Genomic DNA, 15813 nt, shown 5'->3' with positions numbered 1-15813 from the left:
TTGGCTGTCAAACAGCTAAAATAACTATGTACCGCTCAATGGTGACAATCACAGGCTTCTCTATACTACAATGAATCTCTGTCAGTGTTTCACTTTACTGTAAACTGAACATGAATGGCAAGTCTTTTACAGTTTGTTGTAGTTTGTCATCACTGATTTGAGTGGTATACCTTGTTTGTGTGTGTGTGTGTGTGTGTGTGTGTATGTGTGTGTGAGAAAGAGAGGGAGAGCGAGAGAGAGAAGGGTTTGGTGTGCGTAATCCAAATATGAATGTTATCTACTTGTCTATTGCAAGACTGCATTGCCTGATATTTTCTGCTGTCTTTTGTTACTGTTTGTTATATAAAATAAACGGACATTCACCTTTTGTATGTCTGCATTTTGTGTTTTTATTAAGGTGTCAGAAGTTATTATGATTATCAGCATATGTTTGTTATTAGTATGCTATTTTTAGTAGCCTATTGTCCATTTTCAGGTCTTTTGTACATTAGTACCTCTTATGTTTTCAAGTGTCAAATTTGAATGCACTGTAGCCACAATGTATGGTTTTAGCTAATATTATTTAGAAAGCGTTTTTTTAATTATTGCACAATTAAAAAGGCACTTCAGAAGATTGCACTTTTCAACATAGGAAAAAAAGGACTGAATGAGCAAATAATGATAATAGGTCAGTCAGGAATCAAGTACTTTTTCGTTTTACATTTTATGTACCTTTTTAAAAATGTTATGTGTCAAATATAAGAATTTAAAAAAAAAAAAAAGACATTTGTGTATAAAATATTTTGCCAAGCAGTCATTGCGTGGGTAAATCTCGTTCTTCATTTTTAAATGAAGAGATAACTGCCTCTTATCTTAACTATGACATTCCTGGTGTATTCCTGTAACATGGGTTCTTCTTCAAGGGTGATGGAATACAGACTGGTGAGTCAATAAAGACTAACATTTCGGTCGTAATCCATTTGCTTTCGTGACGTCAGCTGTTAACACACATCCAAGCACAGGAGGTGGCACTAGAGGGCCAAAACAAACCTGATCACGTGAACAAATTGTCCCTCCACGGGTTCCGTAGTTGTGCTTTGCCCGGTACAAGTCGCAATAACCTTAGGTCGTGGATGTTTTATTGGACATGATACCTATGTCCAAACCTGAATTGACATTATAATTTCACCAGCTTTACATCAGGTATATTATGTGTGTTGTGGATAACGGTGGAGGTGTTACTTAACTGTAAATATAGCTAACGTGCTGTCCTAATGTTAGCGACGTTGTCGATAGTTAAAAGCCCTCGTTGGCTTTGCCCGGACATACTTTTGAGACACATTTTAGCACAGGAGGTTAGAAGAAAGCCGCTGAGCTTGTTCAGTCCCAGTAGTTGTCCAGTGTCAGACGCGTGGAGGAGGAAAGTCAGCGGTGGTATCAGAGATGTCAGCACCTCCGGGACGCTGTGTGCCAAGGTCCGAGGACAGTCCAAGAAGAGAGAGTTGTCTGAGAAGAAGCTGGTATGTTTGTGAATGATACAGTCAACAGCAGTGTTATAGTAAATGTAACTGTAATCCGTTACAGTTACTGAGAAGTAATGTCTAATTAAATTATAGTCATATGATTACACAGGGCTTTACATCTGAGTCAGGCCTTAAGTTTTGATTTTGCTCAGAGGAGGGTTTTTCCCCCTCATTTTTTGATATTTAACATGTTACAGAATACATAGTGTGCTGTTTTTACTTCTTTGAAAGCAACTTTGTTTTAATATGCATCACGACGTGGGCTTAAATGGTGTCACAGTACCAATTAAACCCATGCCAGACTTTGACTTTTTTCATAAAATATCTTTATTTTATATTCCAAAATCTACATAGTGAATACATTTTCAAATGAGATATCTTTCTTTATAAGAAATGATCTCCTTTATACATCATGCCAGTATCCATGAAAAATATCTGAACTTAGATTTTGGTAGGTTTATTGGGTACACTTACCCTAACAGCTAAAAACATTCGTTAGGAAATTAGAAGAGTCATCAAATGTAATAAATTACATTAGTTTAGTTATATTATACATTTTAAATAAGGTAACTTCTGTAACCTATTACATTTCCAAAGTAACCTTCTCAACCCTGATGACCAGCCACTTTATTACACATGTGCAATGCAATCCATACTAGGAATACTTTTCAATACAATGCATTCCAGTACACCACCACCACCTATTTCAACCTCAATAAACATAAAGCAGGATTATACCTTTTCAAACAAAAGCCTAAAGATGCATAAGCCTCATAAAAGTACAATTTATGGCAGACATGTTTTATTGGACTGCATTAGATTGAACAGGTGTTCCTAATAAATTGGCTTGTGAGTGTATGTTCTTCATCTACATTGGTCACCATTGTGTTTTTAGCTTTTTCAAAATAAATAATGTATTTTCTGTAGTTGGATGCTGTAAAGTGCTCAACAGCTAGACATCATAATTTTGTTTGAATGAGCCATCAGATGAAACGTTTATTTATTTGTTAGTTTTTTAATTCACCTAAATTCTAACCCATTCTAACCTCACCTAAAACTAACCCAGTTTAAATCTCTCCAACACATGACTGTATATTTCTGGTGCAGGAGTGTCTTTATTATACAATATTTATTATTATTAACCATCGTTCAGTCCTTCATGATGGGATGCCCAAAACGTCTCCTCAGAGGAGGAGTTACATTTTCTTATTATTTCTTATTTCCAACATATGTTTGAGTATTGTCTTCTTTTTTTGGATAGTATTAATTCCTCCAAAGAAAACACTATTGTCAAATTAATCCACAGCTCAACCACCAGTTGTAGAATTTTAGTTGCACACTCCTTGGCAACGCATTACAGATTTAATTTTTGTGTGTGCGTGTGTAATCTAATCTTGTGTTGTTGATGACTTGTAAATTACCATCTCTGACTGAAGCATGGGTCTAATTACTCCTTGATTTGGCCCATAGACACGTCATTTTGTGGACCATCGCCGTGTGAAGCTGGTGGCAGGATCAGGGGGTAAGGGGGTCTGCAGCTTTCACAGTGAGCCCCGGAAAGAATGGGGCGGGCCAGATGGAGGTAACGGAGGTGATGGAGGAAGCATTACCATCAAGGGTGAGTGAGGTGTCGAGCTGGTTCTAGGAATAGTATGTAGTGATGCTAAAATGAAGCTTTTTGCAATGTCAATTCAACAACTTTTCCCTTCTCTCCCCACACACACCACACCATTTTAATTTTAAATTCAAAACTGCTCAACTAACTGCTTGGGACAATTTTGTCAAGAGTAATTTACTAAGTATCAATTTAAAAAGGATCTCTTAACACAGTCGCTCACTTTGTATTATGCGAGTGCATGTTTTGCTCTAAATTCTTTATTTGTATTCTTTCAGCTAACCGGTATATCAAATCTTTGGCTCAAGTTGTTCCAGTTTATAAAGGAGAAAATGGGCAATCAGGGGGCAGCAAGAATTGTTACGGTCGGAATGGCAGCCCAACCTACATTCAGGTGAGTCCATGCAATTATTACAAATGACATGTAAAGGTCTGTTTAGACCAAAGATTTGCAACAAGATGAGATGAAATTTGCAATGCGCTGGTCTGCAGCACTCAGTTTTCACCAATGTCACTATAAGACATGACACAGTGTATGGTTTCCATAGCAACGACTCTGTACTTCTAATGTAAGTGCTGGCTTTTCAGGCTTTTTTGTAGCTGGATACTTTGTAGTGTCTTAAAATATGAATACTTGCCACAGTTGCAGGTCTAGTATTAATGAAACAGAAAAAAACAAAAAACCAACAGGGTTGAGAATCAGGATTGCTCTTTTATTGCAAATATGCTAATTGGTAATTTTAAGTTTGTGTCAAACAAACTGATGAAGCGATCCTTTCTTTCCCTCATCCAAAATACTGCCTTTTTGACTGGCTGCCTTCACTACAAGTTGATTGGCTGTTGAAACAGCTGACGTGCCTTATGCTCTAAAACCAGCCTCTAGCAACTTGAAAAGCTGGGTCGCAGGCGACACCAGCATTCAGCTACAGTCACACTGAGACAGGACCTTTTAGACCGCTGCAGTCTTCTAAAACATTTTCATTTTGTTGTGAATCTTTGGTCTAAACTGGCATGTTTTTAACCTACTGCCTAACCTTATCTGTGATGTGATTCTGTTTGTAAAGGTTCCCTTAGGTACAGTGGTGAAGGAGCAGGGGAAGACAGTTGTGGACCTTTCTGAGCATGGTCAAGAGTATCTGGCTGTATATGGAGGGGCTGGGGGGAAGGGAAACAGATTCTTTCTCTCCAATGAAAACCGTGCCCCAATGACAGCTACCCCAGGAACGGAGGGCCAGGAGAGATCCCTTCATCTAGAGCTGCGCACCATGGCTCATGCTGGACTGGTGAGAAAAAGCTGCTTATGTATGAAAAGAACGTTGGCATATTGCTTTTGAACACCACAGATACAATTAACTGATTTCTCTTCGTCTTTATCACCTCAGGTTGGGTTTCCAAATGCTGGGAAATCCTCATTGTTGAGAGCCATCTCCAATGCCAGGCCTGCTGTGGCTGCTTACCCTTTTACAACACTCAACCCACATGTAGGAATTGTCAAGTACAGGGATCATGAGCAAGTTGCAGGTATTTGATTTTAAGCAAACCATTAATATATTATAGGATCATTATTATTTATATTTTAAAACTGTGTACTGAAGTTTCCTAGTCTCTCCTTTGATCATTTTCATTTTTTGTAATATGCAGTAAGATGTATTTGTTCCACTTTTACCTTTCCTCTGTGTAGTTGCTGACATCCCAGGCATCATTCAAGGGGCGCATTTAAATCGAGGCTTGGGCATCGCTTTCCTGCGTCACATCGAGCGTTGTCGAGTCCTTCTCTTTGTTTTAGACATGTCAACTACAGAGCCCTGGACCCAATTTCAACATCTATGCTATGAACTAGACCAGTATGAACCTTGTCTGTCCCAGCGACCTCAGGCGATCATAGCCAACAAAATGGACTTACCTGAGGCACGGGAGAAGCTAGAGACTCTTAAGAGTAACGTCACCCAGAGAGTCATCCCCGTGTCAGCTCTGACAGGGCGGAACACAGAGGAGCTTATCCTCCACCTTAGAGAGCTGTATGATGGTTATCTCCAAGGAGAAGGCAACAGTGGGGGAGGCAAACCCACTAGGTGGTAGTAAAGAGTATTTTCTTTTGGTCTACTCTGATTTATATGTTGTACATTTATCCTGAAGATTAAGAATGTATTTAATTGCTTATTAAATATATTTTAAAAACACAATTTGTTTTTTGTTTTAAAAAAAACTATTTTTGTATGTATTCAAAGCTTTTATATAGTTAAAATGACTTTTCAGGCTTTTTTTGTGTGACAATTCATATTTTAATTCATATTTTGACAAACAGCATATTACATGCCAAGAGTAGCCTACATGTAGGCTACCTTTTAAATGTCAGAAAAACAAAACCATTAAGAGATTTAGCATATGAAAAAATGCATTCACATTGAAACTTTACAGACTTGAGACTTTACATCATAATTGTGGAAATTGTTGATTCTAAATTGTTAAATCTAAAAATCCAAAACGTGCTTCTAAATCCAAAACTCTTAAACACACCAAGATATTTTAAAAGTTTCCATTGTTGTTGATCGACAGGCAGATCGGTCCGTCTTGGTGAAGAGGGAGCTGAGCCGAAAGTCAAAGGTCTCGATTTACCAGTCGATCTTCGTTTATGGTCATGAGCTTTGGGTAGTGACCGAAAGAACAAGATCGCGGGTACAAGCAGCCGAAATGAGCTTCCTCCGTAGGGTGACTGGGCTCTCCCTTAGAGATAGGGTGAGAAGCTCAGTTATCCGGGAGGAGTTTGGAGTAGACCCGCTGCTTCTCCGGGTTGGGAGCGTAGACTGCAGGTTGGGAGAGGAGCCATGAGGTGGCTCGGGCATCTAGTTAGGATGCCTCCCTGGTGAGGTGTTCAGGGCACGTCCCACCGGTAGGAGACCCCGGGGAAGACCTAGGACACGCTGGAGAAGCTATGTCTCTCGGCTGGCCTGGGAACACCTCCGGATCCCCCGGGAAGAGCGAAGTGGCTGGGGAGAGGGAAGTCTGGGTTTCCCTGCTTAGGCTGCTGCCCCCGCGACCCGAACCCGGATAAGCGGCAGAAGATGGATGGATGGACATTGTTGTTGCTTTCAGACACATTATCTGAAGAACCTGTCATCAGGAAAATGTTTGACAATAGTAAGAGGAAACATGGTGACTAACTGCAGACCCACCTATCAATGTAAAGGGAAATTATTGAGTGGAAACAGGAAGTTTCTTATTAATATCAATGTGAATTAATAGAAAATCTAATGCTTATGAATGCTCATTTATAGGGTTTTCATTTTGAAATCGTACATGAGAATTTCCTGATATTTTTACAGTGATAGCCTATGTTTAAACAGTGACAGTCTGGCCATGAGCCAATAAAAATATATCGACCATATCAGACGAATGTGGTTTATAGTGCATGGAAAAGCATGTTTAGTGCATTGTGCATAGTGCATGCATGGCTTATAATGGCAATTTAATTTCATTGCTATACGTGGTGTCATTATTTCAACAACCACAAGGAGTCAGCAATTCATGTGAAATACATTTATCAAATAGATTAAAATGTTGAACTTTGTATTGCGAAATGCCCAGTGTTAGCAATCAATGGCATGATTGCTAACACACACACACACACACATATGTGTGTGTGTGTGTGTCATGTGGACAGTATATGGCTATATGTATGTGAATTTTTATGAAAATTTACTTCTTATCTTCTATATCTAAATATATATGCATGTTTATAAGCTATCTAAACATTTGAAATAAATAAGAAGAGAATGAGACATTAACTTTTTACCTGTTTCTTTTTTCTTTTCTTTTTTACTGAAACATCAACAACAAACACAACAGTCCTGACAAACCGGTAATGGTAGACTGGAATTTACATGGAACTATGACGCATCAGTCATTAACATACTTCCTTGGAAGTTCATTTTCATCGTGACACACCTGCATAGAGTATGTCTGACATGCAGAGTCATGCAGATTGTAGTGCAGCTTTTCGATAAGCGATTTAGTTTCTATTTGACTCTCTAGCAACTTGCTGTCTAGATGAATGTAAATAAAAATCTTGGCAACCATAGGCTATTGTATCCATGGCAAAAGTTAAATCAATGCATGAAAAAAAATTCTAATCTTAATCTTGAAAAAAATATATAAATAGATAGATTATTCCTGTCCCAGCAGCATATCAAAAAAAAGTATATCTATTATAAATATAGATATATAAATATTAGAATGTGTTTGTAACAGAAACCATTTTATACTGCCCAGCCTTCAAGCATAATTTTGTGAACCCTAAACATTACTAAACATTACTGTACATTAACATACAATAAATAATTCACCGAAATGAATGTAACACTAGACAATCCCAATGTAAATGTAACGGTTTACTGTCTTGCTATGATACTGAATTGCTTTGAACTCTAACAACCCACACATGGTGTTTGCTGATCATTTATAAGTATGAGAAAGTGCTAATTCCAGTATTTTCACAGACCTAGTCATTCATTTTTTGTCCTTTACATTATTGACAGATATAGAAATGTGGGGAAGATGAATTAATTGCAAGAAGTAGCATAACTAGAGATTACAGTATACTAAAAACACCGTATACAGTACCCAGGTTACCTATATAATTCAGGCATGTAAAAATATAATTACACATAATTTATAAATGTGATTCAATATGTGCTCATCATTTTTGTTTTGAATTTCCACCGAGATCAGACTCATTAGCTAATGTTTTTCATTACATAGAAGTTCTTTTCACTGTAGGTAGTGGTGTCATTAGCCATGCAGATTGTGGCCAGAGTAGTAAACTTGGCATCCAGGTCCAGGTCCAATTCTGGGTCAAAGGGAATATCAGGGATGGGAATATCATCAAGCTCAAAATTGGTCTCTGAGTCTCCTTCCTCAGCATACACATGAGGGGCATAATCACCCAACTCCACTCCTGGTGCCTGGAGAGTGTACAACATCTAGTATACAGATGACAAAATTAGAAAAGGATAGAATATAATAGCATTAGAATACAGAACGATAAAAGATTAGTAGATTCAGTACAATTGATCACACTCTTTTTACAATTATTAATTTCTTAATTCATTTATTACCTTATTTAGTTGTTTGAGCAGAATTTCATGTTGAATAACATCACTTCTTTGATACTCAGAATTATTACTCTGTCCCACCCAGATCTGCAAAGTCAGAATAGATAGTTGGAGAAAATTCAGTGGTTGTAAATACTTACCAAAAATAAAGATTTTGGTAAAGTTTTACTCCATGGATATTTGAGGGGGGAAAAAAATCACATGAAAAGGACTTATAGTTTAGAGCATAGTACCCTGCCAGTAGAGTTTCCATGCTGTCTCAAGGTTGTGGTTGATGATGCACCCTTTGACTGCAAAATGAAGAATTTCAGTGATGAATAAATACATTCAACATCTTTTGAAATATGATAGAAATGAATGAACTGCAAAATGCAATGGCTCCATAAAATTATTGACATCTGCCTGTTTAAAATTGATTGACTATTATTCAGATTCAATAATGATAGTTTATAATCTTTTCAGTACCCTATACATGTTGCTCCTGCAAGTCAACATTTCTTCCTTTGTTAGGCTTTTACTCTGGGATAGGGAGGCATTCATACAGGCTTGTGATGCTCCATTCGCTGAGTCAGCCATCCACTGCGGGGGGAAAAAAGCATGTTGAGACATTACAACTCCTCACTTTCAAAATAATTATAATAACCCTCCAGTTACAACATATGATAAGGATATTGTTAAAGGATGAGGCTGGCAATAGTCTATATTTTCTAGTTGTGAAAAATCTTATGAAAATCAAATTTACCATCCTGCCTTCCATCATCCCTGAGTTCATCTGGTCCTTCTGAAAACATAAATAAAAACAAATGTTTAAAAAAATGTTTCATAAATATATAGTTTTATTGTTTTAAAAAGCTAAATACTATTCTCTAGCTTGGCTTTTTTTGTTGCAAATGTTAGTCAAACCAGAGGAAACTGCGTATTTGTTGGGGTCTGTTTCCAGCTGTGAATTTGGTGCGATAGGAAGTATATGGGATTGACTCAAAATAAACTCTATTGTCTGTGTTCATGGTAATAAAGGAACTTATCACCTTACAACGATGTGGCTTACTGCTTTTGGACAATGATGGAGGCCAGTGGCACAGAGAAATAAGCAAAATCAAGTTAATAAGTTAATAATAGACTTCACTTTAAATCCCACTATTTATCATTTATAAGGAGTACATGAACATTAAATTAACAAACTTTAACATAGTTATGATGGCATTTTAGTATTACTGTACTACATAGTGTGTCAACAATTACAACTTTTCACTTAATTAAGACTTAGCACTATACCTGTGCCAAGTGACTTTATAAACAAACAAGAAAAATATTTTTCCCATATATCTGTTATGAAAAGTAGCGTCACTGATTCTGAGCCAGTTTGTGACAAAGACAGACTTTATATTAATTCAGCTGTTACTAATTTTTTGTTCATTATCTATTTATTTATCAGCATAAGGATACCCACAGGATGAATACATTAATAAACAAATCTATTAGATGTTTATACACTGTTTATAAATGATAAGTAGGGTTAGGGTTAACATGTAATGACTTTAATAATAATAATTTATTTACCCATTGCAAATTTTTCCCTTGCTCTTGCTCTTGCTCTATCAGGAAGTTAGCGTTGTCTTTCACCATCCAAGATTCTGTCCTATTGATTGACTGCAAACAAAGTAATCTCAAGTCATGACCACACATCAGTGACTGAAAAAAATTAATTAGTGTTCATTATTTCATGATACATAGCAGATTAGGAAAATATGTATGACAAAGGTGTTAAAGTTAATCATGAGTATTTGTTATATTTGCAGTATATCAGTAAACAGTATACATACCGACTTTGTTGATACTTGGTGTATATCTGCGGTATGTTTCCCCCCGATATTATTATTTTCTTCATTTAGCTTAACAAACACCTGTTGAAAATTTTAAAACTGTTTTTTTTTTGGTTTACAAGTCACAGTTATATTTCCATTATTTTGCTGTGTAAACTACTTCTTCTGCAAAATGAACTTCTCTTAACAATGAGAAAAAGAGAAATGCTTTACAAAAACATTCATATTACCCTTTAGTAGTACACAAAAGCACATATTATTTTGTATTTACTTTGCAGTCAGTTCCAGGCCTCTCAGTGTTACATGTCATCAGATGTTGGTCTGTACAGTCAACTGGCAAGAGGATGGTTTCTTTTTTACATGACACCAGAAAAGCCAAAAGTAGAATACCTGGGATACAAACAGTAAACATACAACTCAAATCAATTATTTCCTAAATTAGGCTTTTTTACCTGAGGAAGACCATGTGAATTTAATACCAAACTTTATATTATGTTATTTATATGTACTGTGTGTACTGTACTTTCAAATTCAAAAATAAGGTATGCTTAAAGCGATGGTTTGCCGTAATTTCGACCTAGTGTCATATGCACCATGAGGTCTATCTAATCAGCGCCTCAGCCCTTTTATTTGGTCGTAAAATTAGTGGAGTTAGAGCCATCAGCCGAATGGCTTAGTACAGGCGCTAACAGGACCACCAGTGTATCTCATAAATTACCCCACTAATAATGCCTGGATTGTTATCAAACTTCTACAGTAGTACAAATAGGGTCTTTACTCATAAACTGATGCATTGGAAAGTTTGTAAGTACACCAGGAGTTTATTAAAATAACACTTACCTGATGGCTTTTACTCTGCTGCTACTGCTAAAGCTGTAAACATCATCAAAATACCGCGCAATCACTGAAATACTGTGTGGTCTCGTGAGACACCCGCACTGCACATCTAGAGATCTGTGCGTGATCCAGCGATATTTCAACGATGTTTACAGCTTTAGAAGTAGCAGCAGAGTAAAAGCCATCAGGTAAGTGTTTATTTTAATAAACTCCTGGTGTACTTACAAACTTTTCAATGCATCGATTTATGAGCAAAGATCCTATTTGTACTGCTGTAGAAGTTTTATAACAATACAGGCATTATTAGTGGGGTAATTTACAAGATACACTGATGGTCCCGTTAGCGCCTGTACTAAGCCATTCGACTGATGGCTCTAACTCCATTATTTTCCGACCAAATGAAAATAAAAGGCTGAGGCGCTGATTAGATAGACCTCATGGTGCATATGACGCTAGGTCGAAATTACGCCGAACCATCGCTTTAAACACTATAATCCCTGGGAATGGGAATCCCTCCTACCTGCAAACATTAGCATGCTGAAAAAAATTATTCCAAATGCTCCCCCTCCTACTTTGGAGCCAGAAACTTTGCGGAAGCGACAGTTTGGCCTCGCTGTGTCCAAGCAGTTACACACAGTCACAGACAGGTTGTGGACAGCAGTTTCACCCTGACGATCAGACACTTTCAAGAACAACTCATAGTGTCCTGAATGAACAGTGTTTTCTTTCACCAAGTTGACCGAATTACCTACACATACAGAATGTCAATTAACATTTGTTGATACTGTACAAAGTAGAAGTAGACTTGTGAGTTAGATCATCTTGGCTATGCTTCAACCCCAAATGCTCACCTAGATCAGGGTCAACTTTCCACAAGCCCTCAACGTCTCCAATTAGTTTGAATTGGAAAGGTCCACCATAGGGATCTCCATCCAGGTCAAAGGCTGTGATTTCGGCCAGAGACGGTCCGCTAGATTGGCACATGTCAATTGTGCTTACATTTAGGGATGGAACATTATCATTCTCATCGCTAATGAAGATGCTGAGCGTTGCGGTGCCTGTCATTGGAGGTTTACCTGGTGACAAAAAAATGTGTTGTACTTTTTCAGTAATGTGATGAAGCAAATGTGATTTATAACATACAACATATAAATAATCATTCATGTCATACCATTGTCAACAGCATATACTGTGATTGTATAGATATTGTCTTTCACAAAGGCTGACTCCCGGTCTAAGATCTTTGATGTGGTTATTTCTCCAGTCACAGGATCCACTGTAACCCAGTCAGCTGGATCCTCTCCTATCATGTATCTGAGACACACATATGACTTTTTCAGTTTGTTTATTGACATGCAAATTTAGAATGTTGTTATCTTTTAAGGTGGAAATGTAGCTTATATGTTCATGACTTACACACAAGTGTTTGCACTCTTGACATCAGGGTCCTTAGCTGTGAATGTCTCCAGATACTGTCCCACAGCAACATTCTCTACCAGCGTAACTTGTTTGTTACTTTGGTCAAAGACTGGACCCTCATTGACATCTTCTACAGTCACAGTCATATGGTAGTAGGATAGACTTAGTGTTTCCCCTGTCCCAGACGAACCAGTACTGGCACTAAAAGTGGCTACTTTCCAAAGACCAGTGGTGCTGCGACTCACCACGTTACATGAGAAATAAGGCATGTCATTCTCTACAACGACTGTCACATTCTTCAGAGGACTGTCTTCATAGTCCAAAGCCTGAATGGGTTTGTTTTGGAAGTCAAATGTTGAAATTAATGCCATAATGCATGTGCCACAGAGTTTTGTAAGAGTACAGAGTTACAGTGGTTCGAGGTAGGCTGCAAATTCTACAATGTTGAGCTAAAATCTATAATAAAATCTATAAATCTATAATAGTATGAATTACTGCATCCAAGAATATTCCTTTAAGTCTCACCTCCACTTTAGGATGTGTTAGCACAGCTAGTAAACATCTTGTCAAGTTAAATGACAACATGGATATTTTATGGGGTTCGCTATTTTAATGAGAATAATGTTGGGCAAACATCAAATACTGTACATCATATTCAGGAATTTAAGTCTATAAACTGTGATGGAAAGTGCTTTATCATAAACCTTAGTGTATTATATCTACTTGAGGGTAACAAATTACACTAATGTTCTGAGTTTGTGATGTTCTCATGCATTAAAAAAACATACCTTTTCCACATACAGTAGTCCTTCATTTGTCTCACTATCAGTAGTGATTCTGAAGTTTTCCATTGTGTCTCCCTGGATATGGTATTTTGCTCCCCAGGCTGCTGTGCCTTTGGTGTCTTTGTCTGTAACTTGTAGACGTGAAACAAGAACATTTTCTTGTCCTTCTTTAACTTTTCCAGGACCCTGGGATATAAAATGAATGAAACCTTTATTATGACAAGAGACAGGCCTATCTATCTAGGCTAACAGCTGTAGTTACATGCCTTACTTGTGGTAATTGAAAGAAGTAATTACTCACAGTTTGTCCTGTAATCACAGGAAGGTGGTTATTTCCATCTTCTACATTGATTATGACCGTGCAGGAGCTGGAGAGATTTTCTGGTTCTCCATGATCTTTGGCCTCCACTATAATGGTGTATTTCTCTGTTTTCTGACACGTTTAAAAAGGTGCGGATCAAACACATTTGTTTTAGACAAGTTATTTTAAATTTAAAGGCAGACTGAGTAGGATTTGTCAGTTGTGGTTTGTAAACACAACATTCAAAGTTGATCCCTCCTCCCTGGTTCAATGACACCAGAAGTGGACCCCTCCTGACCCTTACACAGTGCATGCTCTTATTGGCTGAAGAATACATATCCCACTTCCCAAAGGCTGATCCTGAGAAATGTGCTTAATAGCTAAATAATAAAGCAAAATTAGAAAATACGGGCAGAGGACAGGTACAGACCCCACCACACATGTTAGTGAAACAATGATTGAGAGGGATTATTTTTGTATGGGTCTATACGTTTTTTTTAAGGAACATCCTACTCATTCTGCCTATAAGGAGATGCCAAGATGAACACATTATAGGACTGCACAATTAATCGAATTTTAATCGCAATCTCAATTTTGGCTTCCCATGATCCAATTAATGTGATTGAGCAAATCAAGCACTGTGCTCTCACACACGCTTCATTACTAGTCACACAGTCACACAAACACACACAGTCACTCGCTAGTGCACGCTCTTGCTCGCTTGCTCCACATTCCAGGAGATTGTATCTCATTTGCAGGGGTCAGGGAGCCGCTCCCAGACATAATATACGCTCATAGTCATATATTTGGAGCCCCTATTAATATCTGATGTAAATATTTGCACATTAAGGAGCATAAGGAGTAATATGGATGTGAAAGCAATAAATATATTTTTTGTCATTAAAATCAATGTATAATCATGATATTAATCAAGATCTCAATATTGATCAAAATAATCGTGATTAATCGTGCAGCCCTAACAGGTCGTGTTTTTTTTTTTTTTTTCAACTTAAGAATCATGGCATCAAACAATGACTCCTCTCACCTCATGGTCCAGACATCCTTTAAATGAAATTATTCCAATTTGAGAACCCTGTATCTGCTTGAGGTAGAACTCCAGGTCTTGTGGTTTAGGAGTGACTGAGACTATTTTTAGATCAAACATTTTATTGTTTGTAGTCGAGTCGTCATCTTTTGCCTGAAGTGTAATCAATTCAGTGCCTGCCAGTATCAGAGAAAGTTTTTTATTTTATTTTATTTTTGACAGTTTTAATTTGTGTAAATGACCACTTCATAATAATAGCTGTAAAGAATACATCAGAAAATTACCTTGTAACTTGGACTCTTTGATGGTGATCTCATACTTTTCCAGCTCAAACTTTGGAGGGTTGTCATTTGTATCTATAACCTCTATCTCGATGCCCAGTCGTGTGTCCACTGCATTTTTGCGTTTATCAAATGCCTCAAATGACAGCTGTGATGCAAAAGCAAAAAAGTGAAATAGTATAACCCTTCAACATTCTCCACCGCCCAATCTCTTTCTCTCTCTCACATACAGGATTTGGTTACAGTATCGTTTCAGTGAATTCCTTCTAACCTTAAGAAATGGGTATTTCTCATGGTCCACAGGGCCGTGGACAGTAATCTCTCCTGTATTTGAGTTGATCTGTAATATTCCTTTGGGGTCCTCATCAACACCACTACCACTTATCTCCAAAACAGAGAAGTCATTCTCAATTTGTATCTGTAGTGAGTCAAAACACATTTTTTGTTATAATCTTCCTGCATCTTGTCATAATTATGTGCTATTAATAACTATTCAGTGTGATTCTTAGTAGATACTCACTTTTCCCAGAGAATATGGGTAAGGTTTTGTATTGCCTTCATCAATAGTAAAGGAATCTATGATCCAGTTCCTTTTTTGTCGCTGCAAAATTTCTAAAGCAGAACTGTGGATTCCCATACACTGCAAAAAAAACAAAAACATTACAATTTGTATATTATTATTATTATTACTATTGTTATCATTATTTTTTAATTTTTCTAGTTCTTATTTCATTGCACAAAAACTCAAACAGAACACCTCTGTATAAAGGGATAAGTTGTAACCTGTTGACTGCTGCAACGGTTGTTGTTATGAATGAGCAAAAATGATAACAAGGAAACACTACCTGCCTGACGAAGACCGTGTTGGTCAAAATGTTAATCAAATCTTGGGAGCTTGCAAATTTCACTTTGTGGACAGACCTCTCCCTTTCTTTTGTTTAGAATGATTGATAAATAATTGAATTTGTAAATTCTAAATTTTGTAGCAGTTCTGACTGTTTACAATCAGGAAAAATAGCTCCCATTTGTGTATTAATCATTCAGTTTGTTATTAAAGTAGACTTTGCTGGTTATAATAATAAACCTGTATGTCC

At 37.2% G+C, this 15813-nt stretch overlaps 2 protein-coding genes across 2 annotated transcripts; one reads left to right on the top strand and one right to left on the bottom strand.

Annotated features, from left to right (window-relative positions):
* The first annotated feature begins 1230 nt into the window (after positions 1 to 1230).
* On the top strand, positions 1231 to 5289 carry mtg2 (mitochondrial ribosome-associated GTPase 2). The gene is made up of 6 exons (XM_053318411.1): positions 1231 to 1499; positions 2973 to 3120; positions 3396 to 3511; positions 4182 to 4400; positions 4500 to 4638; positions 4799 to 5289. Exons 1-6 carry the CDS (start codon positions 1254 to 1256, stop codon positions 5194 to 5196), a joined length of 1266 nt encoding a protein of 421 aa, XP_053174386.1. The 5' UTR covers positions 1231 to 1253; the 3' UTR covers positions 5197 to 5289.
* A 2561-nt stretch (positions 5290 to 7850) lies between these two features.
* On the bottom strand, positions 7851 to 15356 carry LOC128357624 (cadherin-2-like). The gene is made up of 12 exons (XM_053317989.1): positions 15240 to 15356; positions 14991 to 15137; positions 14723 to 14867; positions 14439 to 14614; positions 13394 to 13525; positions 13096 to 13278; positions 12305 to 12633; positions 12060 to 12202; positions 11740 to 11964; positions 11409 to 11636; positions 10323 to 10441; positions 7851 to 8096 (listed from the first exon to the last, which is right to left on the bottom strand). Exons 1-12 carry the CDS (start codon positions 15354 to 15356, stop codon positions 7851 to 7853), a joined length of 2190 nt encoding a protein of 729 aa, XP_053173964.1.
* Between the last annotated feature and the right edge of the window lie 457 nt (positions 15357 to 15813).

The sequence above is a fragment of the Scomber japonicus genome, chromosome 4, assembly GCF_027409825.1.
Source record: "Scomber japonicus isolate fScoJap1 chromosome 4, fScoJap1.pri, whole genome shotgun sequence".
Lineage (NCBI taxonomy): Eukaryota > Metazoa > Chordata > Actinopteri > Scombriformes > Scombridae > Scomber > Scomber japonicus.
The sequence above is the reverse complement of the archived record's forward strand: the minus strand, read 5'-3'. Positions and strand labels throughout refer to the sequence as shown.

Bases quoted from the DNA above. Each gene is read 5' to 3' on its own strand.
- LOC128357624 (XM_053317989.1), bottom strand. From the start codon at position 15,356: ATGGGAATCCACAGTTCTGCTTTAGAAATTTTGCAGCGACAAAAAAGG. The intron at 13,526-14,438 runs GTGAGAGGAGTC...TAAACGTGTCAG, and splicing joins AAGGATGTCTGGACCATGAG to AAAACAGAGAAATACACCAT. The intron at 11,965-12,059 runs GTATGACATGAA...TTTTGTCACCAG, and splicing joins AGTATATGCTGTTGACAATG to GTAAACCTCCAATGACAGGC.
- mtg2 (XM_053318411.1), top strand. From the start codon at position 1,254: ATGTTAGCGACGTTGTCGATAGTTAAAAGCCCTCGTTGGCTTTGCCCG. The intron at 1,500-2,972 runs GTATGTTTGTGA...TTTGGCCCATAG, and splicing joins AGTTGTCTGAGAAGAAGCTG to ACACGTCATTTTGTGGACCA. The intron at 3,121-3,395 runs GTGAGTGAGGTG...GTATTCTTTCAG, and splicing joins AGGAAGCATTACCATCAAGG to CTAACCGGTATATCAAATCT.